The 26,342-nt window shown below is 42.2% G+C and overlaps 1 protein-coding gene across 4 annotated transcripts in view; it reads right to left on the bottom strand.

Annotated features, from left to right (window-relative positions):
* KCNIP1 (potassium voltage-gated channel interacting protein 1) overlaps positions 1–26,342 on the bottom strand; it is a 677,814-nt gene that overhangs the window by 418,011 nt on the left and 233,461 nt on the right. For 2 of the 4 annotated variants that reach the window (XM_048487208.1, XM_048487207.1), the window contains exon 1: positions 1,221–1,699. The exons of the other annotated variants lie outside the window; for them this stretch is intronic. In XM_048487208.1, the coding sequence (XP_048343165.1) occupies positions 1,221–1,281 (61 nt within the window). In that variant the 5' untranslated portion in view covers positions 1,282–1,699. Of the gene's footprint in view, positions 1–1,220; positions 1,700–26,342 lie in introns of those variants that run through there. 4 annotated transcript variants of the gene reach the window in all.

The raw sequence follows: 26,342 nt of genomic DNA on the forward strand, positions 1-26,342 counted from the left end.
TCCCAGCAGCTGATAAAATAGATATGCAAGCAATAGGCTTAAACCCCCACAGACTTCTATAGGATTTCCGTAGCTTCATTTCATGCTACAACCCACACTGATGCAAGTTGTGATGTTATCACTGTGGTCAATTTCACCTGGCATCTTTGCACCAGAATTGCACTAATTCATTTGTGCCTATTGTCTGACCCTACCACTATTGCCAAATGAAGATACAATGAGATGGTTGATCCTAAAAAATAAGGGGGGAAGAGAACAAACCAAAGTAACAAGAACTCTTAGACAAGATCTCATTCTAAAACTGTGATTTGCTAGCTATGGGATTCACAAATATGGTCTTAGATATAGGTCCCCAAAATTAAAAGACCACTGTATGGATGAGTCCCCAGAGCTTTTGGTTTTTAGAAGGAATTCCCATCTTGTCCAATCTATTGTATTTCAGCCCCACCCCCTAGTGTGTCTCCAACTTTGTGCTTGCCTACCAGCATCCTGTGATTTTGAGTTAGTCCCACTCCCAAAACAGATCAAGTAAATCACCCACTTTTGGGCTGGAATATTAGCATGCAAGAGGCAAGGCTTGCCAAACTAAAGATTATTTTTTTAAAAAAAATCCTTGAAACACTTCTTGCTCTCTTCCCTCTCTTGATCCTTTTTTTTTTCACTTGCACTCCGCAGGGAAATATCTCTGTATGTTTTTCTTCCTCTCCAGATGATGATTATTTGACATGCAGTGGCAGTGTTTCTTACAGATTATTAAAAGAATTAATGCATTTATCTAATATCTTGAGGCAGTCCCAAAAGGCCAGCTGGGAAACATTTTGCCATATGCTCATCTCACTCCCCAAGGAATTAACAACACAGCATGGGATCTGGAGTAAACAGGTCTCTTCCGCAAGTGTACTGCACAGCAGGCTGCTGAGTTCTCCTCCTCACACATGTCTGTGTGGAGGATTACAACATTTCACAAAGCATCTTCCACCCCTACAAAATAACCCCCAAGCAACCCTCATTCTTCTATAACCCCTTACGCACAGCGACAGTCACCCCCACACACACAGACCTTCCTTGTCTATTCATGCAAATTGCCCCTAACAATCCTAGAAGCTGTGGTAGTTGCAAGTGGCACATGGTTTTTCTTTTCTTTTTTTCATTTTTTAATAGTATAAAATTCAACATTCACAAATACACAGAAAGAGAAAAGGGATATGGTTATTTCTTACCTTTGGAGGGTCTTCTTTGTTTGGTTTGCAGAGAAGAGAACGTGCCCATTACAGCACCCATTGCAACTGCTACTTGGGTGAGGGGCTATGATTTTTTTCGGTCTTCTCCCCCCCCCGCCCCCCAGTGAACAAAAAAAATCTGTTTGGAATATCTACTAGAAGGAAGAGGAGACGGCGAAAGCAAATCACTGCAGCTCAGCGTTCAGCAAGCATTAAGCTTTCAGATTTTCCCCCTTTCAGTCAACACACATGCACTGACTCACAGCCGGCTGCACTCTTTATTATTCAAAACAGCTCCCTATCAAAATTTAAATGCTAGGTAGATTCCCTCAGACCAGAGCTGGCAGCAGATGCATCAAAATATTTACTGGAGCACAGCCACACAAACACACAGGCTAATTCTTTCTCTCATTCCCTTATGGCTCCATCTAGAAGCCTGTAGATCTACAGAGACAGAATCAGAGCATCTCTTCCCATTCTACGCTACACTGTCATTCTGTACGTATGGTGAAGATCTCAAGGGATGCCAAAGGACTTGGGATGAGTACCAGTTCTGAATGAATGAATGAATGAGAAGTCACTGAATGGAAAATAAAGTGAACCAGCCATCAAAGTTGTGATTGTGCAGAAAGCTTTTTCCTGCTGATTAATAGTCTTCTAAAGAAGACAGGAAATAGCATTTACTTAAATCCTTATCAGACAAAAAGACTCCAGGAAAGCAACAATGTTCTGCACAAAATGCAACTATCAAGCTACACCATGGATGTTGTCTTCTCTCACATGCCACATACATAAATGGCTGTAATCTCAAATTGAGTGACAGTTAATTTCAATTGTACAAAATACATTCACGGTATGTGGAAAAGAAAAATTACCATGACAGCAGTCACAGGAAATGCTTTACTATGCCTATTATATTATAATGTATTATCCCCTGGAAATTGCATATACAATAGAACTTTCCATTTTCTGGACACTCGTGATTTGTACTATCCAAATCCGTAATGATGGTCCCGGTATTAGTATTCCCCTTCACCTGAACCACGTAGTATGCCAAAAGGGGGGGGGGAGGTAATTCCCCTTTCACAAGCCCCAAAACAAAGGAGAAATCTCCTCAGGAATTATTCCCCATTTTCCTCTGAGTACCTCTAGAATAATCAGCACAAGAGCCCATATTGCTTTATAGCATAACAACAAAAGATTGTATTTAAATAAACAGAAAAGCTAAACTTCCCTTAGTAGGGTTGAGGAACACATAAACATATAATGAAAACAAAAGTATGTATTGTAATTCAAACTAGTATTTAGGCTCTCATGTGGTCCTAATATGTGTTGGTTGGGTCCCTGCCAACTCAAAGGTGAGTTGGTTTGGTCCCTGCCTGGAATCCCCGTTGTCCGCTGGCTTACACCAAGAAGGGTCACAGCTCTCCCCTCAGGAAGCTGGTATTCCACTTCAAAACTGACCAGTCTCCTTCAGGCCTTCCCTGCAGCCATATCTAGGAGACCTCCCCTTTAGGGAGAGTAAACAAGCCCCAATGACATATTGCTAGGGTCACCCAAATTTTATTTATTTTGTAGCCCTGTCAGGTTTTTGGTCTTAGACCCCTTTCTAGGAGTCTCCCTTCCTGAGGACTCTCCCCGGAAAACAATTTCCTCAGGACTCTTGCTGCTCCTTTTTCTATTCCCAGGCAATTTACCTCAGCCAATCAGGACAGGGCAGGAATTAATCATTTCCATGCTGTCTATCATTTGAAACCACCTCCCCTGTGGGCGTTTGTTACACACACGTACAACTAAGAATCTGGGATAAACAGAATTATTGCACGCTGATATTTAGGCATTGTCTGCCATTTCACAACCATAAAATAGTATAGATTACCTATCCATCAACATTTTAAAGATAAAACATGTATGTTCACCTGTAGAGCACCACTGTTTACACCGCAGGATGAATCTCAGTATTCCTCTCACAAAATGCAAACACATATAAATCTTAATTGTGTGTGTGCCATACAGTTACAGTGGACTTATGGAGACTTTTAAAGGTTTCGAGGCAAGAGACATTCAGAGATAGTTTGCTGCTGCCTGCCACTGCCAGGGTTGACAGAGTTTGGAGAAAACTGTGACTGATCCAAGGTTATCCATCCATCCATTCCACCATGTGGAAGAGTGGGGTATCAAGTCCAATTCTCCAGATTAGAGTCTGCCACTTTTAACACCACCACCAAAGTGGCTCTTTAAACATGAGTTATATCATGCTCAAGTGACTTCTGATCTAGCGGACTATTTAATCGCACGGTGGATTTGGTTATACTTACAGAACACTTGCAACCCTAAAAAATATTCAGCAACTTTTTATGCAGATAAGTGGTTTAGATATAACAATATTCCATAGCTTATGGCTGTTTAGATTTTGAACCCTATAGGAAGAATCATTGTATGTGATATAATAATTGTGAAGCACTTTACTGCTAGTTGCACCAAATTTGTTACAGAACCTGGTGAGGTATTTAATCCTAGGGATGGCTAGCAGATATCTCTCTAGCAGGAAAGAAGGGCATGGAACTTATTTATGGTAGGTGAGTGGGATCGGGGCCAAGATTCTTAACTTCCTCTGTTTGTAGGTAATAACGCTTAGCCAAGTGCTAAAAGAGATTTTATATTAAGAAAAATAAAGAGGGAGAATCTGGGAGCTACTGAGAGATTGAACATGCCTCTTGGTCCTTGGCTGTCAGTCTGAGACCCAAAGAAAGCTGACCCAACAGAATCACAACTAGCCCAGGCTGTGGTGAACTGAATTGTTTGATTCTGTCAATTGTTCTGATATCTTATTTAAACTATATATTTTTACACTGTATTTCATAAATTTGGATCCCCACTGAAGAGAAAAATGGAATAAAATACTGAAATGAGCTTGAGGATGTTTAACTGGATCACTGTTTAAAGAATAAAGTGGCCTACCAAGAACATGGAAGCTGAACCTCCCCCACCCCCCGCAGTAGTCCTTACTGTCTCCATCTGAGCCTACAAGGCCTTGGGATGGCACAGCATAACAAAAACTGTGTGATGAGCACAGCAGACAGTTTGATCACTGCTAAAGATTAAGGAAATCCCTACAAGAAACGTCCCTTTTTGACTTCCAGATGTATCATCTGAAATTCTGTGGCAATCAGAGATGAGAAAAACCTTCCAGAAAATGAAGTCATATTTCCAACATAACTTTTACTTCCCTCAGAATTTCTACAGGTATTCCATACAAGCGGAAGCCCTTCAAATCTGACTCATATCTATTTATTTGAAATTCTCTGGTCACTGTAATTACTGCACATGGCTGTCACAGACTTAGTGCTGACTGGAAGTCTTCAAGTTATGATTAGAAATTCTAAGAAAAGGAGAGCGGGGATACAATGGGGAGTGCTAAAGGGTAAGCATCTGATAACAACAGAATATTACAATAGGTTAGAGGGCTGAGCAAAACTATCCAACAAAGATAGTCCTGAACAGCGGAGGAGCATGCACAAGGGAGCTGAACATACTGGAGTTGCAGATAAGAATCAGGAAAGTGCAGTGAGTGAGTTTTACTCTTGAGAGGCCACAGTATGTACCATAAGAATTGGCTCCAAGAAAATCAATACGTTCCCCACAGAAACACCTGCTACAACTAAGTTACACAACTGTTTGCAGAAAACTGTTGCACCAAGATCAGATTGAAGTGTAAAAAAACCCCCCCAAAACAAATAAAAGCTTTGGCCCTAAAATCCACGAGAAATTGCTCTTGTCACAAAATACAAATGCAAGCGATCCCATAGTATTCCACATTGTGAGTCATGCCTTTAGAGAAACGACACCATAAAACTAAACATAAATGCTTTAAAATGAATTGTGATACATGTTTAATTACAGAAAAAAGTACCATACCAAAATTCAAATGGAAATTAATTCCTTTGATAATGCTTTCTGGCATTTATTGGACTTTGCCCAAAAAGAAATACTTTTGAGTGGCAGAGGCCAAATGACCAACAGACCACCTACACTGATGCATGGGGATAGTTGGAACTCAGACTCCATCTCTTGTGAGAAAATAATAAAAGATATCTGCAGGGGAGAGAAAAACCTGAGTTGCAAAGCCGTATATATTTTTTCTACCTGCAGTGCTGATACTGCTGTTTCTGCTCTCATGGAATACATTCCCTTCCAGATGAAAAAGAATCCAAAGTAGACTAGATTAGGACCCATTTGCCTTATGATTCCAGCCCAAGGTTCCACCTACAGACTTGCTTGAATCCCCAGGATTCTAAATGGTTTCATTTCTTTCACACAAATTACCTAGCTATAGCTCAATGTGCCAGCCAGATCTCCTTCCTTACTAGCCGACTGGTCAGAGAACAGAAGAGGAAAGACACTGCAGAGTAAACATATAGTTCCTTTTTCGTTTCTCAATTAACATTTAATATAGTTTAAAAACTTTGATGTACATATGTTCTGGATACAGATTTTAGGTCCCTTGTCCACAGCACAAAACAGCCATCTCCTCATTTTTTATCTGGCAGTGTAGACAAATAAAAAACATCAGAGGAGAAAGAGGCTCCCCCCCATCCACCATTTCCTCCCACATGAGTTTAAAGATCTTGTGCCCACCATTTTCTGGTGCTGCAGTGATTCTTCATGCCTGCAGCTATTTGTTGAAAGTTTCCCCAGAACGTTTGCTCTGCAGACTCTGCTGCTGGGCACCTTTTCAGTCTGAAAAGTATATGGTTGTACTCAGCTCATCCTGCCGATCCTGGCAATATACAGTTTCCCCCTTTTTTAATTTTCAGTGAGCTGACTTCAAAGACACACAGACATAATGAAATCATGTCTGTGTGTCTTCAGAGACAACTCCTCAAGCAACTTGGGGCTTGCCCGTCATTTTTTATTCCTGGGAATTACTCTTGTAAAAATATTCCCTCAATGTATCAGTTTTTCAATATGGCCAAATCTAATCCAGAGATTGGAACTATGAACAGATACCACACAAATAAAAGAGGGGAACAAACTTGACCCTACAAAACTCGAATTAAAAACCTAAAAGGTCAAGAAATTTTTTAAGAGGCCATTAAATATAAAACTGCTAAATATCAAACACACATGTATTTTACAAATTAAAATCATCTACACTTATAAAAGGTCCATAATAGCTTGCCTTATAGATACAATATCACAATGACAATACACAAAAGGGTCCTATTGAACACTTTTTGCCACTTAAAAAAAAGGCATTTGGACCAACTGGCCTTCCTCTGTGGTCAAAAGTAATACAGTGTCTGTAATAAATATGTATGTATTTTTTATATTTAACAGTTTTTTTAATTTAATGGCCCTTTAAACAATTTCTTGACTTTTAAGGTACTTAATGCCATGTACAAATACAAAGATCTTTCTAAATACCTAAGAAGAGCCCAAGGTTTGCAAAAAAATCTATTTAAAAAAAAACTGAAGGGGAGTTAAAACCCAACAATATACTATAAAAGTGACCTGTAGCTTTAAGAAATAAATATCATCTATGGCCATTGCTAGGCAACCACAACAGTAATGTGGGTGACAGATTGGATTCTGTCAATAAAGGCGGGGGACAGACAAATCCTTTGTAGGTCTGTTTTAACCTTGGAGAGACAACTCAAGGGCAGTTTTGACCTCACACATTCTCAGAAGAACCTACTTCGTAATATGGTTTTGAGTATAAAATTGAAGTACAGAGAATGATGATATAAGTAATGCTTGTAACTTTAAGAAACTGATACCTTCAGTGGCTGCTGCTAGACAACTGCAACAGTATTGCCAGTCTTTCAGCCTTGGTTTCTCCAGAAAGGGATCAGGCCACTGGGCGAAGCTGAACCCTCTCTCTCTAAGCTGAGGCCCACTGAGGACTCACTGAGAAAGGATGCTGGAGTGTGCTGGTGCTCTGAACCCGCAGAGTGGGCTCCAAATCATCGGAGTGCTCTGAACCCCCAGAGAGGAGCCCTAGATTTCAAACTCCCAGAGTGAGAACCTGGCAAGAACATCAATGAGAAATAGCGGGATTTAAAAGCAAAGACTGGATGGCAGTTGAATAGGAGCAGATGGGATCTGCAAATCTGCAGACAGTAAGTAGACATGAGTATAAGAGTTTTGTTTTGCTTATTTTCTTTTTGAAACTAGTTCCAAAAGGGTCTGTCCCATTGTTGAGTTGTTTCATATGATTTCATATGATTTCACAGCTGGGCCCCTGGTTTTTGATCCACTGAGGAGCCGCAGGACAAGAGATGCATGATGTTGTGTTCAGACATTTTGGCCAGGGGCTTCAGCTGTGATGTGCTGGCAATTTTGGTGTGACTTAGTGCAAAATGGCACTGGGGGTTTCTGTTGGCTCCAGAGGGGCTTGGTGGTAGGAGCCCTAGATGCCCTAGACATGTGGAGACCCGGGTAAACTGCCGAGGGAACAAATGACGACAAACAGCAACCAGAAGTGACAAGACTGAGGATTGCATTTACAAAGGAAGGAGATCTCCATTGGGGAGCCTGGTGGCAGGAGCCCCCTCCCTGCTTCTCATTTACTGGTTGGGCTTTTCTGATGCTGGGAGGTGGTGGCAGGGCCCCACACCATTTGTCCATTACCGTCTGAGCTTTTTCCAACGTGTTAAAAGCATCAGAGACTACGACTATCTTGGAGCTTGTTAGGGCTTCCAGGAGATGGTGATTTGAAGAATATGGCCACAGTAGAAGACCGTGAAAGGCTGTATTTGAATGTACCAAGTGTTCTCTCTAGATTTGTCTGTGACCCTTGGCTGACCGGGGGATGGGGACCAGTGGTAGTGGTCCCTGCCCATCTTTTTCCAGAGCAGCCAGTGGGTGACTGGTTGACAACACTGGTGGCCCCTGGACTGGTTGACCTTAGATTCTGGCATAGGAGATTTATTTCTACCTGCTTGTCAGCCTCATCACTACCTTCATTCCTAATAGCGACCTGCTGGAAACAAAGACTGTCAGGCAGGTTGACAGAAGGCCACAATTATCATAATTAGTAGCAGGAGCTCTGTCTGTGAGAGAGCTAGGCACTGTGAATGTGGACTCGCCCCGGTTGTCCCATTGAACTGCACTGTTGGGTTCGAACTCAGGCTTACAGGGAATATTTTAGTGGGGAATTAGAGTAGGATAGTGTTAGCTGGTTGATAGGTTTTTGTCCCCTATTAGTTTATGTTTCCTTATTGTTAGTGTGTATACTAGGTTAGTTGAATTATTGGATAGCTTAGTAGATAGTGATTGTTGTGGGTGTAGTGAATACAGTGGGAGTGTCTGCTAGTGATTGTTGTGAGTGTAGTGAATACAGTAGGAGTGTCTGCTAGTGTTGGGAACTGTTGGGTAAACTGGTGAATGGGGTGTTTTTTTGTCTGTGTCCACTGAGAGGCTGAGAGACAGGCTGGGGATTACAGGGCGCAGGAGATATTATAGTAGGCCTAGGCTGTATAAGAGACACTGAGGGAGATATGGTTGTGCTCGCTCTCTGTATGATCTACAGCTTATCCCAAGAGATGTGTGTTGTGTGATTCAGGTCTTGGACTGTGCTCCAGGGTTGCTGCTGCTGTATGCGAGGTCCATAAACAATAAATCTGCTGTCCTGAGGGATTATATTAATCATCATGTGGTGGACCTCGTATGCATAATGGAAACCTGGGTGAGGGAGGGGGAGACAGTTGCCCTCAATGATCTCACCCTGGATGGTATCTTGTTTGTTCAGCAACCTTGGACACAGGGCCGGGGTGGTGGTGGTGTGGTGGTGCTCATCCGAGATTCCATCTCCTTTAGGATGTCCCCTGTTCCGCTGATCAAAGGATTGGAGTGTTTGGGCCTTCATTGGGACTCCCTGGAGAGATAGGCTTTCCTGCTGGTGTACCGGCTGCCTAGTGCACCGGCGGACAGCCTGTCATGGGTCTTGGAGATCATCTCAGAGGGGGCATTGTTGCACCCTAAGTTGTTGGTGCTGGGTGACTTCAACATCCACATGGATTCAGCCTCCTCCTCAGTAGCCACTGATCTAGTGTCAACCATGGCAATGCTAGGTCTCTCCCTGGTGAACTCTGGAAGCCCCACACATCAGGGTAGCCACACTCTGGACCTGATCTTCATGGCAGGCATAAATGTGGACTTATCTTCTATTGATAGAGGGCCGTGGTCTGACCACTACATCCTTAAGGCTCGGATAGATGCTGCTATGCCCCTCTGTCTAGGCGACAGACATATTTTGGCCCACCCAAGGCGACTAATGGACCCGGAGCAGTTCCAAGACACTCTGCAGGAGACCCCACCCACTAGCACCTTCATTGATACAAGGCTCTCTGAAGCCATTGGGGCTGTTGCTCCAAGGTGCCCTCTCCACACCCGCCCCAGACCAGCTCTCTGGTGTATCGAGGAGCTGTGACAGATGAAGCGGGAGCTGAGATGGCTAGAGCAAGTGTGCCAGTGGGTCAAGACACTTGTATCGGATGTTTATGAGATCCTACAAGGGAGCTGAGGGAAGTGAAGAGGTCGTATTTTACTTCCTCTATTGTGGTAGCTAGCTCATTCCTGGCACAATTGTTTAGTATAGTTCAGTCACTTATGACCTCTGCTGTGGGTCCTAAATCGAGGGAACTAAGCTGTGAGGCATTTGCGAGCTACTTCTCAGACAAAGTTTTGACTCTCTTCACTTCAGCCTACCCGACGGGCAGCTGTACAATCTACCACTTGTCCTTTTGACCCATGCCCTTCCTGGTTGGTCAAAGCTGGTAGGGAGGAGCTTCGGAGCCACCTGTTGAAAATTATAAATAGCTCCCTTGAGCAAAGGGTTTTTTTGGGGGGGTCGGCTTAAAGCAGTGGTCCACCCGCTCCTGAAAAGACCACAATTAGATCTATTAGATCCAGCAGGACAGGAGCCAGCTTGACCACTACCTGTTATCAGAATAGAAATGCTGGAGCTGGATGGGTGGGTGGGTGATAAGGAGGATGAGCCTCCAGTCCTTCTCACTCCACCCTCATCCATCTCATGACCTAGGGGGAGTGTTGGGAAAGAGTGTTGGACAGGCAGAGGGAGACAGTGGAGTGAAATTTCACTCACCCATGTCTCTTGCTGGAAAATGGGAGGAGAGAGGTGAGCTGTCTGGGAAATTATTGGCTCAGCAGTAGGGGGGAGGATGGGATTCCCCCTACTGTGAGTCTGGTGGGTCCCCAATTTGCAGAATATTGGGTAATATAATGTAAAACCTATACAGGTTTAAACAACTGAAAACTATTATGAGGGTAAAAACTGGTTTCTGACTTAAAAATTAAATGTTTATTTGAAATCTTTCCATAATTTCATTTCATATCGATAAGCTATATCATCACCTAACATATGGTATGATTTGCATGGAATGACATAATTAAAGTTCAGGGGTTCCCAGACCGTAAAAGGAAAGAATGGCAAAATAAATCCAAAACTAGCATTTTATATGTTTTATGATTTTTAGATAGGGGAAGTCACATTCAAGATCATTTTGGAAATTAAAGTGTGTTTTTCATCCTACAGACTAGGTAGTCATTTCATCATTATTTTTAACAGTACATAACTATAGTTATTTCCTTCACTGAGGACCACAACATTTTTCCTTGCTAGGTCTTAGCAACATGCCAGACTTCAGCAACTTTCCTACTTTCTTCCTACATGTATTTTAAATTACAATTAATACCTCTTAATTACCTAGCTAACTACTTTGTGAAACTAAGATCCCTAAATAAGAGGAAACTAACAGTATCAATGAACTACTGTCTGGAAAATAACCCATTAATCAGCCAAACATCAGGACACATAACAAGTTTATCTAGCAGCACAAAATGTGCTGATTCTATGATATACTTGGCAGGTCAGTCCACTGAGAAGATATGAAGTATTGTTGGACACGTCAACAGTAAATGAGATTAATCTAGTCCTGATTTGAATAAATGATGGTGAATGGTTCCATTTTCTCATTATTTTGGTAAACAGATGCTGGAAAGCAGCTGAAGGGCATGTGACCAGAATCTGTAGTACTAATTTCCACAGTCTTATACAAATAGTAACAATCCGTGCAGGGCTGGCTATTTAAACCCATCCGAATAAGGCCTATTAAACCATTATGTAAGACATGTCGAAGGAACTGACTTCAGGAAGCTTGGCAATCTGTGACATCTCCAACTTTTTCTGTCTTCGCATACTAAGACCAATAGTAGATGCATATGTCATAGAAAACACTGCTTAGACACATTACAGGCCCCCAGACCAATCACTGATTCACTCTGCCCCCCAATCACATTCTGAACTCAAGACACCTGATTACTGCCCAACAAGAACCCACTATATGCATTTGACAAAGTGGGCTTTTGTCCACATGCTAGAACAAAATTTTGTCAAACTTTAATCTTAATTTCTGTTTATGCAAGTTATGCCACTGCTTGGAAGCTCTTAGTGTCAGTGTTTAGGCCCTAATACACCCGTGTTAAAAGCCTCTTGCCATGGAAATAGACCTGACCTCTTATTTGGCCATTTCATGATCTGGAAAGCCATGGATTTTGCCAGTCTTTTTTTATCTGTCACAAATATGGACAATATATTGTATTGTATGACTAATGAATGTAGAACACTATAGGGGAAACACAGCTTTTTCTACAATTCTGTTTAACTGAGGTCTTCTTATTTTGTTTTGTAATGTTAACTTGGTTAGACATGCAACATTTCAGATCTTATTTCAATTCATAATTAATGAAGGATCCTTTGATTTCCACAGCAGCTACACAAGGAGAAATATTTATATGTTTCCTAATGTAGCTAATTTTTATATAGGCAGCAAGAATTGATGTTTCAAGCACAAATACACCAGTTGAAGAACATGCAGTTTACCATTTTGGAGCATATTTTTTTAAATTTTCTGCAGAGAAAAATCAACAAATTGTTGTCTTGCTTGTTCCTCCATTTTCAACTCTTTTACAACCATAATAATTAAATATGTTGCACAGGCAGGTTGATTATAGTACAATACATATGAAGAAAGGCTCTGAAACTCCAGTTAATATTCAGGATGCATTGTCATATTTGTACAGTTTAGTTAACTTCTGCATAGTTCTACAATGATTGCCAGGGCTAGGGAGCAGAAATAGGGACAGAGACTTCCAAATCCGTATCAGTGATGCCAGAAGGGGGCATCATGGCATCACACATCGCTGTAGGAGGGTCTCAAATTTGGGAACTTCTGAAATTTCGCACAATACCCATTTACCAAACATGAGTGATGTCATGGTATCACTGATGCTGATTCCCCACCCTTTTACTCCCACTGTTAAATGGAGTGGCAGCACAGACCTTTGGGAAGGAGGCTGTCCACCATAGAGGGCAATTGGGCAGCTCTAAGTTTCAGACATGTTATACTTAATGGTTTTCATTCAGAATGAGAATAGGAATTACTAATTCTTATGGATCTTTCAAATCTCTAAAAAATTAATATAATGGTATTACAAAGAATACAAATCCTTATAATAAGAATTACACTCTGTCCCACTAAAAGATCCAATAAAACTTTTAAATTCATCCACTGCCACTTCTTGGACTTTCTTTGTTCTAGAATGCTCCCATTGGGTCTACTGCCTAGCAACAGTCTCCCCCTTCCCACCCACCCACTGCCCCAAACACCAAGCCAGGCCCAGTGGACCGAACACAGCTCCTAGTTCTACAGGGCCCTCTTCCCCAGGTCAACCCCAAACAGAACAGAAACTATTTCAGGCAGACATTGAGCACATGCCCAGAGAAACTGTTTTTATGGCAACAGCACAAATCTCTATATCTGGCAGTGAAGGTGTGATTCTACCCCCCTTTAAGTGCCTAATTGCTTGAAATCTCTTTTTGTGTGGGGAGGAAGAATAGAAAGTGGGCTACAAATCAAGCAGCCATGTCCAGTAGGTGCCGGGGCTGAGATGGCAGCTCCCCTGCTGTGTACACCAAGGCCAACAGCTCCCCCTCCCCAAGCCCCACAGTGCCCTCACCTCTTGGAATCTGCCTTGCATTGCTCATCCATCATGGCAGCCGTTGGCTGAGGTGGTGCATGGGACTGCATCAAATTTGGGAATGTCAAGGCCAGGCCAGGCTCTGTAGGGTCCCTTCCAAGTAGGGCACACGGGAGAAACACAGCAGCTGCCACCAGTGTTGCCAAGGCAAGTTGGAGGGGCACTCACTGGTTCAGGCTGCCATCAGGCTGCCTGATCTTCAGGGCAGCCACACAGCATGGACAAATATGCACTCCCACATCCTCCGTGGGGTGTTGCTCTGGCAAGGTGGGTGAGAGATGCCCCAGCCAGTGGTTTCTCCAGTGCTTGGAGCTGTCTCATCAGCCTCTTCTGTTCCCTGCCTCCTGCCTTTGCCCGCCCACCCATTCTCTTGCAGGGCCCGATTCCCCACCCATCCTCTAACTGCTGCAAACACCAAACCAGCCCAACAGGACAGTGGTAGCAAGCCACTGTCCTGCCAGACTTGGCAACAGCCTTCCCATCCTCCCCATCTTCCCACTGCCCCACACTGGGCCTGCTCGCCTCCCCGCCTCAACTCACTGCTTGATTGCCTGTCTGCCTGCTTATAATACTTGGGGACTATTCTCTACTGTAATAGCATGCTATTTGTCTTCTGCAACACTCCTGACCACACTTAGATCTTTTGTAGGGAAAGGGTATAGTAATCATTCATTTTAAATTTTTGAATTGGATGAAGGATGCATTCATACCAGGGATGAATTTTTAATGACCTATCATTACATTTGGCTTAAATTCTTATATTGTATCCATAACCTCACTGATGATGGGTTAAGAAAAGGTGCACCAATTAACCACCTTCCTCATGGGATGAAATTCATGGTTGGAATGCACTTCAGAGGTAAATGGCAGGAAACAAATTCTTGCAAATCACTTCAAATATATTTGCTTGAAAGTTTAAGGTTTGACTTGACTGACTTCTATGTGTGTGAGAATAACAGAGATGTTGGACAGAGTCATCTGTTCTGATCCATTTTTTAATTAAAGAAATTTAAATGTTCTGTTGCATATCTGTACATTAAGCCAAATCTACAAAAATATTTATAGACTAGCAGCAAAGCCTATTGCTGGGGAGATGCAATGGGCCCTAGCAAAGGGTGGAAGAGGAAGCATATCCCCAGCAGTGGATTGTAGTGGGGATGTAGCAGCTCCCTCCCCACCCTTGCTCATGGTGTGGCACTTACCTGGGTATGCATCTGTGGCTCGGGGTGGGAGAGGTTGAAGAGTGTGGCTTGAGGTAGGAAGGAAGATGAGGATAGGTGGAGGCAGTGGTGGGATCCAAAATTTTTAATAGCAGGTTCTGATGGTGGTGGGATTCAAACAGTGGCACCGCCGCACACACACACCTCCAGTCCCTATTGGGCAGGGAGGTTGTTTTAGTAACCCCTTCTCAGCACTCAGAAAAAATTAGTAACCACTTCTAGAGAAGTGGTGAGAATTGGTTGGATCCCACCTCTGGGTGAAGGGTGGAGAGGAGTGTCTTTGGATAGGGGAGGGCAGCAAGGTGATGGCTGGGGTGGAAGAGGATGGAACAGAGTGGCTTGGGGTGGTGGGAGGGTTGAAAGAGGTGGCAGATTGGGAGAGGGTGGGATGAGAGGCTTCAGGTGGGGGAGGTCAGAAAGGTGAGGGTTCTGGTGAGGCAGGGTGGCAAGGTGAGACATGGGGGAGGGTTGAAAGGTAAGGCTTGGGGTGGTAGGAGGGGTGGCTAGGGGTGGGGAGGGTTGGTAGGTGAGTATGAAGGTGGGAGGCTGGCAAGATAGTATTGGGGTGGAAGGGTTGGCAAGGTGAGGCTTTCACCAAATGACAGATGGCAGGGAGAACCACAAGCAGCAGAAAATGGCAGGTGTGACCTGCAGCAAAAATGAAAGTAAGAGCTGCTAGAAGTTGGGCAGGAAAAATAAGATGTTTCCTGATTTCTACACAATGTCTTCAATCATTCTTGAGGGGGGGAAAAGATCTCTAGTTCAGTGTTTTCATGAAAACCGTGGCTGAGCAGAAATAAAACGTCCTGACATTTTAGGGGAAAAGCTATATGGAGTGCTTCCCCACAATGCTTCTTTTAACATCCTCAAGACGTTTTATTTGTGCTATGCAGAAAAGTCCTCTAACCCCTATTTAAACTACATATCACAGTTCCAAAAATAAAGATTGAGAGTCTGATGGCTGTTAGGGTTGCCAATTCTGGCTTCAGGTTTGGAGATTCCTGGAGATTTGGGGACAGTATATTGGAAGCTCTGGGAGGAAGAAAAAGCTCAGCATAGATGTGATGGCATAGATTGTACCGTCCAAAGCTGTCATTTCTTCCAAGAGGGCAGATCTCTGTAGAGATTAGTTGAAACCCTAGAGAATTCCAGACCTCACCAAGAAGTTAGCAACCATAATAGCTGCTGAGGGATCACTTTAAATCAACATTAAGAAAGACTCAGCTACCACTTAACCTAGCCCCATATGTCCCAAATCGGCCTCTGCGCTCAGCAGAGGCAAATTTACTGGTGATCCCTGGCCCCTCAATGATGCGGCTGGCCTCCACCCGGGCCAGAGCCTTTACAGCTCTGGCCCCTGCCTGGTGGAACGCTCTACCTCCAGCTACGCGGGCCCTGCGGGATCTTAATAAATTTTGCAGGGCCTGCAAGACGGAGCTGTTCCACCGGGCCTTTGGGGAGCCCGGCCGCTGATGCCCCCCCTCTTTCTAAAATCTGTGGACCCTGCCGTTCCCGCTCCCTCTTCTTTCCTCCCCCCCCCCTTTTCTTAGGGGACTACGAGTAGGACGCCATCGGTAATTTTGATAGATGCTGCATTTTAATGGGGGTCGATTTTAACATATAGAGCCATATTTAATAACTATTTAAAAATTTGATTTTATTTGTGCTCTTATCTATTTGTTTGTTCGCCGCCCTGAGCCCTTCAGGGGAGGGCGGTTTATTATTAATAATAATAATAATAATAATAATAATAATAATAATAATAATAATACAAATTGAAGTTGAACGATTGTGGCAAAAAAGAACAACAGTAATCCCACTGGTAGTCGGTGCTCTAGGAGGAATCCCAAGAAATCTTGAAAAACATCTGGAAAGCCTAAACTTGGACTGAACATCAATCCACATGCTGCAGAAAGCAGCACTTCTAGGAACTGCACATATTCTACGCAAATACCTCTAATATCCTAGGTCCTTGGGAAGGACTCGATATTCAGAGATGAATTCCAGACACTTGTGCTGTGTTGTTATAATAATAATAATAATAATAACCTGAAAAAGAAAAAATGGCATAATAATGCAGTTTCCCCCAACAAGTATACTAATATTAAAACATCCCTATTTAAAGCATTTTAAAAGTACAAATTTATGATATAGAGGCTTGATATACATATGTTCACTTACAGATTCATCACAGTTAATATATGTTTGAAAGATAACTGTTTCTGTTTAAAAGGTAATAAAACATTTTACTATTGTAACTGCACAAGCCCAAAGCAAAAAGTTCTCTTCAGGCTACAGTTGCCATATTCTTTCTGGGTAATCAGCCAGTAGAAGAATTTTTTTTTAAATGCCATCAGCAATTGTGTGAGCTCACTTTAGGGTAAAAAAGTAAGAGATATGAATCCTATGAATCTTCTTTAGGTACTTCTAGAAACACAGTGGTTTTACTGTACAGTTCCCAGCAATTCCTAAAAAGGCATGACATCACATCTAGGTTTTCCTGGAAGTGATATCACACAATTGCCAATAGTCACCTGCTATATCCTGATTTCCCCACCCCACCCACCCCACAACTCAAGTAGGTCTCCCACTGGTTGCTAGGCCATTCCTTGAAATCCTACCTTCATCCATTCTAAAAAGCAACATAAAAGTACAAAATTTAATTTTCATAATTGAAAAGGACTAGGTGTACAACAACAAACCACATTATTGTTTACAAATAATAAATGGAGAAAACTAAAAAAACCCTGTAGGTCTGAATATTTCAGTTCCATCACATTTGATATTTGTAACGAGTAGCATTTACTTTAATGAAACAATAGTGGTGCTTATCAGGGTGAATTTACATCAATACTTTGCACAATAATGATGTAAGAAGCTTTTGTGGTGTAGTGGTTAAGGTGTTGGACTAGAACCTGGGAAACTCAGGTTCAAATTCATACTCACACCATGAAAGCTCATAGGAGACTGTGGTCCAGTAACACATTCTTAGCCCTGACTCTGGCTAATATTTGGACTGGAGACCTCCAAGGAATATTAGCATGGTGATAGGGGGCAAGAAAATGGCAAACCACCTCCAAATGTGTCTTGCCCTGAAAACTCTATTGGGTTGCCATAAGTCAGCTTTGACTTGAGGAGGAGGAGGACAAGACACTTTCAATATGGAATTATCTTCCTCATCCATGTAATTGCTTTGTATAGGGCCATTAAGATGGAAGAACAAATGGGCCTTTAACACACACGACTTTCATGTAATGCCCATAGTAAACATAAAGTTTAAAAAATCCTGTTGCGAAGGAAAGAGTTGTACAAGGCCACCTGATTTAACAGCAGTCAAATTGTAATGGCTAGCAGAGCTGGCAAAAAAAAAAAATACCAAATCACCAGCTGGTAATGCAGGTCACTGTAAAGATCTATTGCACCAATTTGATAGCAGAAAGACTATTTTTACTTCTTTACAGCATTGTATCTTTGGCAGTGGAACTCAAATCAGCAACATAGTGGCTGACTGTCACCTCTTCTCCTGTCAGGTCAAATCATTTCACATTAAGAGTGAAAGTTGAACCAAAAATATTTTTCTTTACACAGCATTTAAGGGCATAGAGTGAGGACATGCAAAAGGCATGAATGATGGCAATATAAATATTTACTTAAATAATGACTCCTATCGATGGACTCAGAGAATTAGCATATATTTTGCCTTTTTTATAGTCTGAGCAGAGTCTCTGAAGCACTGCTTTACTAATCCTCATTGTGCTTGGATAACATTCATGCTCAAACACTTAAGTACTTTTTATCATTTTAGTATAGAAGTCCATTTGCTTACTAAAATATTCACAGCCTTTGTTCTTTAAAAGGTAATGAGAAAGAAACAAAGATGAATAGCTGGAAGTAGCCAGTTTCCCAGTGTGATGCCTAAAGCAAAACTCCAGTTACAGTGTTATTTAAGGCACCATACCCATATAGCATCACAGATCAACTCAAGATATTCTTTTGAAAGCTCCAACCAACCCTACATTGTAAAAAATATGAATAAATAAAGAGAGCTTGCCCCAGGCATCTGTAGTATGTGTTTCTTCTGCCATACTTATCAGCAACCCTAGGCAACATTCACATACCATTTCGCAGGAAGAGGAATCAACTTCCTCCCGCCCCCAGACTAAGCACTCCCATAGCATTCTATTCAGGATTTCAAAGCAGTAGATGTGCTTCTCAGAACCAGTAAGAATCAAGTTCTATGCTTGGGATTTGGTGCCAACCAAGTTCAACAATGAGAAGTACGGTAGTTAATACATGCTGATAAAATACAAAAAGTTCTACAAGGCATAAGCAAAAAAAAAAGTTTGACTTGCCTATCTGCTAAGGAGTGGATAAGCAACAACTTCTCAGTTAAAAGTAGCTCTAAACCAGGGGTAGGGAACCTTTAACACTCAAAGAGCCATTTGGACCCGTTTTCCACGGGAAAAGAAAACACTTGGAGCCACAAATAATTTTTGACATTTAAAATAAAGATAACACTGTATATATTGTGGGTTTTTACCTTTTACTCCACTCATTCTGAGTAGCGCATGGATGCGCCCGCCCTGTTGCCTGCAGGGCGGGAAAGCAAGGATGAAGCCGGCAGCTCGGCCTCGCCGTCCGCCGGGAAAGCGCCCGCCCCATCCCAATGGGGCGGGCGAGAGGGGAAGCCCGCGGCGCAGCCCAACCGTCCGCGGGCAGTTGGTGTGCCTGCCCTGCTGCCTGCAGGGCAGGCAAGGATGAAGCCGGCAGCTCGGCTCATGGAGCCGCAGTGCAAGGGCAGAAGAGCCGCATTTGCTGACTCTTGAGCCGCAGGTTCCCTACCCCTGCAACATTACCTTACCAATAACATATTGATGATAGTTCTGCCCCTATTACAAGTCTCTCTATTGGCAGCTGTCATTTAACGCACCCAGGAGTTGTGATACCTAGTTCAGGATTTTATTACAGCTTCTTACTACGGTAGAAAGCTTCATTTCATTCCTTTCCAGCCATTAATTTGTCATACACTGCTCATATGATTGCCAGATATTGACATGCTGACCTTTACTATCCTATAGTTATTTAGTCCAGTAAATCTCAGAAAACATATTCAAATAAGACATGTACAACTTTGTACTGAAAATTCTTTGTAAACTGAAATCAGAGACTAGATTAAAGAAAACTGTAAAAATAATAAATTCAAGGGCTGGTAATGAGTACTGGTGCAGGAGGAATGTTTAAAACACTGTTTTCTAACTTCATTCACTCTAGTAAGACACAGATGTGCAGATGGGTAGTACGATATAAAGCAAAGCTGAAAAGAAAATGAATCCTTACTTTGCTGTGAACAAAGCTTTAACAGATCACAGAGCAGAGGAGGGATGTACGCTTCTGTAGTACCGTGCTATCAACTGACTGCAGTGATTCGCATATTGTACTCGTCACAATTGTTTCTTCTTTAAAATAACTGGAGAATATGTAACAGGATATATCAGGCAGAAATCTTAGCCTCAGCTCAGACATAATGTGAAACCATGGTTTAATTATCCGCTGTTAGTATGACTGCTGGAAAGGGGCTGCTCCATAAATTATACTCATCATACCAGGATCTGATCCCATAGTTTGAAGCTGTTTTATTAAACACATGCAATTAGTCTCAATAATGTGTCACATGTCACGAGTCCTGTTTAAAAGTGACAGTGAATATGTACAATTTGTGTACAGAATACACTTGATTTTTCTTTGTATATGTGTTGAGTGGTTCCCATGTTAACACAGGTACTGCTCCCCAATTTCATTTGAAAAATGAATGTACATTGCCTCTTTCTTAGAAACAGGTGTGCACATGGATATCTAAGTTGTAGCTGCATGGGAACTGGGCTATAATAATGCAGATATCCTCGTACAAAGAGATACCTGACCAGGCTGAAGGCAATGAAACTGCCATCTGTTATGGTAAAACATTGAGTGATTGTCTATAAGTCATGGTTTCAGTCTATAGGTAAACAAGACCATAACCCTAATTTTACTGTCTTTTAAAGTTTGCCTTCAAAACAACCACTGACAGCACCAGTCGTTGGAACCCATTATATTTTTGTTGTTCATATCTGGACAGCTACTGATCAGGATGTTACAAACTTTCTAGAACACTCTTTCAGCCTGAATATGCCAATTTCTAGAATGGATTCTCACCACGTAGGAAGAAACTTCAAAGAAGCAGCTGCGACTTACCGCTGCCGCCATTGCTGCCAGAAATGATAAAGCCATATTTGTACACTCCTAATAAAAATATCTTATCCATCCTTCTTTCTCTGCTTAGGCAGCCAAATCTCTGGAAAACTTTTTCTATACATCTAAGAACTTTTCGCAAAGACATCTAACTGCAACGTGACACTGAGGTAGTTTAATAACAATAAAACATAGCTGCAGTGAAAGTACTAGAATAGAAAGCAGCTATTCCCACAAAAATGTACCTTTTAAAAGTTGTATGATAAAAGTTAATAAACAAATACTTATTTCACATTGTTGGTGATAGAATAGTAATGGCGGAAAAAGCAGTACAATTCAGTTCTCACCACCAGATCAGATAGCTTTTCCTTCCAAAGACTTTTCACAATATTAACTTGATCTCAGTAATGATTGTTTCTTGCATCTTCATTTTTTAAGCATTTCAAATATAGCTCACAGATCATCAAAATTAAATATGCTAGGGAAGTAGTTATGACCAGAGGTGGGATCCAGCAGGTTCTCACCAGTTCCCGAGAGTGGGTTACTAATTATTTGTGTGTGCCGAGAGGGGGTTACTAATTGGGTCCGCTTTTCCATCTCCACGTCCTCACCTCCCCCTCTCTTTTTCTTTCTCGTAACCCAGAGATTGCCGGCTAGCAAGAGGAGGGACCCTTTAACTACTGTTGGGTCCAGGGGACTCTTTACTTGCTTGGTAGGCTATTTATTTTGACACTCTGTTCATTTATACACATTCAGCAGACAGCAGCAACCTCTACAAACTAATTCATATAGTTAGAATTGGAAGATTGATAACCAGTTTATTATAATGGTAAGAGTGTCAGACTGGGACCAGAGGCTGCCTGGGAATAAAATCCCAATATTCCATAGAGCAAACTGGGTGACCTTGGGGCATTCAGACTTTCTCAGCATGACCTGCTTCATAAAGAATAAAGAGGTGTTCAGGAAGAGAGAGTAATGTATTCCAATCAGAATTCCTTGGAGGAAGGATAGTATAATAATGTAGGTTACGTAAGCATGGACAGACTTGGTCAAAAAAGGTTCTTTTGAAATACTAATAGGCTGTTTCCGCACGGCGGTGGAAACGCACCTCCACCAGCATGAATTGTGCTGGTGGAGGCTCGGAGGCCATTCGCACGATAGCGTGCATGCGGCCCCGAAGATGCAACGAACCGGAGAGGCGGCTCTACATGGAGCCGCCCCCGGTTCATCCAGCTCACTCACCTTTTTGTCCATCACAGCTCTGCAGGGCTGGAGGGACACACCCATGCTACCCTCCAATCTCCAGGGGTTGGAGGGCAGTGTAGGTGTGTCCCTCCAGCCCTGCAGAGCTGTGTTGGATGGACAGGTGACTGGAGGGGGAGCCAAAAGCAGCGTCCTCATGCTGGTGTGGTTCGCACTGCGCCAGTGGGAAGATGGCGCTTTTCAAAAACCTCGCTCAGGGGGTGAGGTTTGAAAGTGGCATCTTCACACCACTTGGGGGGGGGCTAGGACAGCCTGTGCAAACAGCACCCCAGGGACAGTGTTTTTTCCGTCCCTAGGGCGCTGTTATTTGGCTGTGTGGAAACAGCCATTGATTCACTCGAAGGAAACTAGAATACAGGGAAAGAATGTTTTCTTCTGTGCAAAACTGGAACTTAATGTTTTCCCAGACCTGGCAACTTATTACAGTCTTAGGTGAAAATGGAATAAAAAAAAACAGAACATACTGCTGTCACTGCTGAAAGCGCATTTTGAAGGAAGTATTCAAGGTTTCTTGGCACAAATGTTTTAAACCCTAAGGGTAAAATCTTGTACACAAGAAGGTTGCTTAAGGCCTCTTATCATCTGTATGCTTTAAACAGCCTGTATGAAGGATTCTTCCCTGGCTGTCTGCAGGGTAATCCACTTGAGCAGCTTTAAGCTCCAATGATTGTAACAGCTCAGTAAATGTTGTGCACCCTTCCCCTGGGTACCCAGGTCTCAGAGTATAAATCTGGGATTCACCTCACTGATTACACAAAGTGGTAGAGTTACCAAGTTTTGTTTGGCTATTCCTCTATCCAGCATGAGTTGACACTCTGACATCCCAGACAGAGATGTGTTAGACTTTCACCAGAGCTCATTTCCAATAACTTAGAAAACTGATTTGCATTTCAGATAATTACTTGGATTGATCACATTGAATGAGGCTGCAACAATTCCTGCCAAAATATATTATGGAAGAAGCCAAGTCAGCAGTATCAGAAAATGAGAAAAATGTGGCTTAAAAACCAATCTCTGTGCAGTCAGCTTTTAGTTACTGTATTTAACAAGTACATGTTGCATGCAGGCTATGAGTGAGTTGCATGATTTTAGTAGCATCATGGATCTAAAGTCACAAAGGGACCACTGCATGGTCATTGTTTGAGGCCTCTTCTGAAGGGTTCAGGTGGGAGGAAACGGATCTATCTAACTCTTCTATTCCTACTGATTTAAAAAAGATATAATTCTGTTTAGGCATGCATGGTAAATGAAGAAGAAGAAGAAGAGTTTGGATTTATATCCCCCCTTTCTCTCCTGCAGGAGACTCAAAGGAGCTTACAATCTCCTTGCCCTTCCCCCCTCACAATAAACACCTTGTGAGGTAGGTGGGGCTGAGAGAGCTCCGAGAAGCTGTGACTAGCCCGAGGTCACCCAGCTGGCATGTGTGGGAGTGTACAGGCTAATCTGAATTCCCCAGATAAGCCTCCACAGCTCAGGCGGCAGAGCTGGGAATCAAACCCGGTTCCTCCAGATTAGATACATGAGTTCTTAACCTCCTACGCCACTGCTGCTTTTGTCTACGCTTTCTACTTTACACCATATCTGAGTAAGAATTTTTCTCCAGGTTTCGGTATCTCCCCTACTACCCTCAAGGAATCTGCATTCAAATATTAATCATAAAGTAAAATTTAAAATTCCCATTCTTTAATTATTTGCTATAACTAATCCAAATGTAAAAAAATAACAACAATGTGATAATATCTGGAAAGGCTGTTAATTGTTGTTACTTTTGGAAATTCACTGTTTGTTAATTCAAAGAGAGCAGTAGGAAGGAGAAAGTGTAAGGCACTGGATGCTGCCAATCTAAAATAGGCTACATTGATTGATTTCATGCAGTGATTCTGACAAGCATTGCTCTGTTTTAGTGCACTGGAAAGTGCCTTTTGGATTCTATAGAAGTAGCTAAATGAAACAGAAGTTCAGTGTCACCTTCAAAACTAGCTTTCCAACATCAATTTTCACAACGCAGAGCTCACATCTTTGGATGGACTTGTAACCCAGTTTCCCCCACCATTGCCAACTGAGGAAAGAAATTGTAGTCTTAGGCTCCTTCCGCACATGCAGAATAATGCACTTTCAAACTGCTTTCAGTGCTCTTTGAAGCTGTGCGGAATGGCAAAAACCACTTGCAAACAGTTGTGAAAGTGGTTTGAAAATGCATTATTCTGTGTGTGTGGAAGGGGCCTTAGGTTGGCTAATTTGGGAAGTGGGGAGTTGAAAAAAGAAAATAGCAGCGTCTCCAGCCCACTGGTCTCCACTTCCTAACAGGGGGGCTATCCAGTGGCCAAAAAAGTAAAAAACAACAACAAAAACAACTCTCAGATCCTCCAATTACTGATAACCCTTCACAAGCAGAACTTAAATGCAAATGGGGTTTAATTCAAAAAAGAGGGATGGGGAATCAAAGCAGGGCAGGCACACACACACACACACACACACACACACACACACACACAATTATATATATATATTTCAAAGGTGGACAACAGGCTAAAGTTGGAACCCAACAAGTGAACAGAATCTTCTAATGTCTCTCTGGGGTCTTCTGAAAGTCTCTCACACGCTGCTTGCTGAGGCTTAGCAGGCTCTCTCTGAGTTGAGGGAGGAGCCTCTTCATGTGTTTTACAGGTTCTTATGCAACTTGGTTTGCTATTGTTTGACTGTGGTGACCATGAATGTTGCTTTTAAGTTAGTATTTTATATTTTTCATCTTTCCCCTTTCATGTATCCAGTGATGCTAAAGTTATTTGTCAGGCATGCAAATCAAATAGTGAAATCTTGTGAGTTACTCAGAGTGCACACATATTCATAGCCTTTGGCTCTTCCTGCACAAATCCTTTAAAACATTTCTAAGATGTTTTCAATCCCCCTCCTTGACAATGTATGTCTGCACTTACTCCCTTGAAACAATTCCTAGCTGAAAATACATTATTTTTCTTTTCTTTTTTTAGTTCTGCATTGAATCAATGCTTCAATGCTTCAATGCTTCACAGCCTCATGCTGAACTTTGTATTCTTCATATACTCAATGCCTTGTCAATCCCCCCCCCCCCTGAACAAACAGAGAAATGCTACAAATAAACAAGCAAGGGGGAATAGGAAAAGCTCAGAAAATGGCACTGGGGAGGAAGTTCAGGGAAGCAGAGAAGGTAGTAAATAGATCACGTAGCAACTGAAGACATTTTCAAAATGTTTCAGCCAGAGAATTGTTTTAACAGGGGATTTATTTAAATGTTTTGAGACCGGAAATAAAACATTTTGGGGTAAAAACAATGTGGAACTCCATGGAGGAAACATTTTATTTCCTGCCTAAAAATGTTTTTAAAGGTCTGTACTGAAAAGGCCAGTGTATGTATTCAGGAGCATAACCCCAAGCAGTGTGGTACAGACATGTACATAAAGTGAGTTCCAGCCTACAGTATTGTTCATTTAAAATATTTATATTTCATACTTTTGATAGCGTTAATAATGTGGTTATTCATGTGCTTGGTTTGTACTAAGCACTCACACATCCTTCGAACAATTCAAAACCATTGTCTACTCTGTCACTCTATCTTTATCAAAGCAACTCCCTGTGCCCACTCTGCCCTTCTAACTGTTTTCTGGGATGACAGGACTGGGGTCCATCAGTGCTGAATGAATGAATGAATGAATGAATGAATGAATGAATGAATGAATGTTCTGATGAGTGAGAAGCAGAAACTGCTGTTCCCTTTTTGGTTACCAGTCAAATGAACCAGTGACCCCCGAGGACCCTTGGAATAATCACTAATGTTCTCACTTGCCTACTCACTGTTCCTCCTCCATCAATCTTTTTAGAAAGGGTCTATTCCCATCACTTCTCAAAGGGTGATGAAAAGATTAGCAATTGGGGTGAGCCACTGAGTGTTAATTGCACTTAGGATCAACAACCTCTACTTGTTCACTTGATCATCTTATTCAGAGCTTCTAGCTGCCATTGCTGTTCATATAGGTGGGTGGAGGACAGCAAACAGCTGTCACTTGTTCTCTGGAAACAGAGGTAGGAGGATCTAAGACATAACATAAACCACACCCTTCTCAAAATGCTGTGTGCCAAAGTTGGCAGCAAGCCTTCCTGGAACCTCAGTATTATGCCAGCTTCAAGATCAGACATCAAGCACATGAAGCATCATTGCTCTTGCACAACAGCTCAAGAAGGTGCAAAGATGCAAAGGGGTCTTTTGCCTTTGAATGAAATACTGGCAGAGGTGCTTGTTTTATTGCTGTATGGCTAGTTACAGCTGCTGAAATTCTAGCACTGGAGCTCTTTTTTTTGTTATTTGTATCTC

The sequence above is a fragment of the Sphaerodactylus townsendi genome, linkage group LG03 (genome assembly GCF_021028975.2).
Source record: "Sphaerodactylus townsendi isolate TG3544 linkage group LG03, MPM_Stown_v2.3, whole genome shotgun sequence".
Lineage (NCBI taxonomy): Eukaryota > Metazoa > Chordata > Lepidosauria > Squamata > Sphaerodactylidae > Sphaerodactylus > Sphaerodactylus townsendi.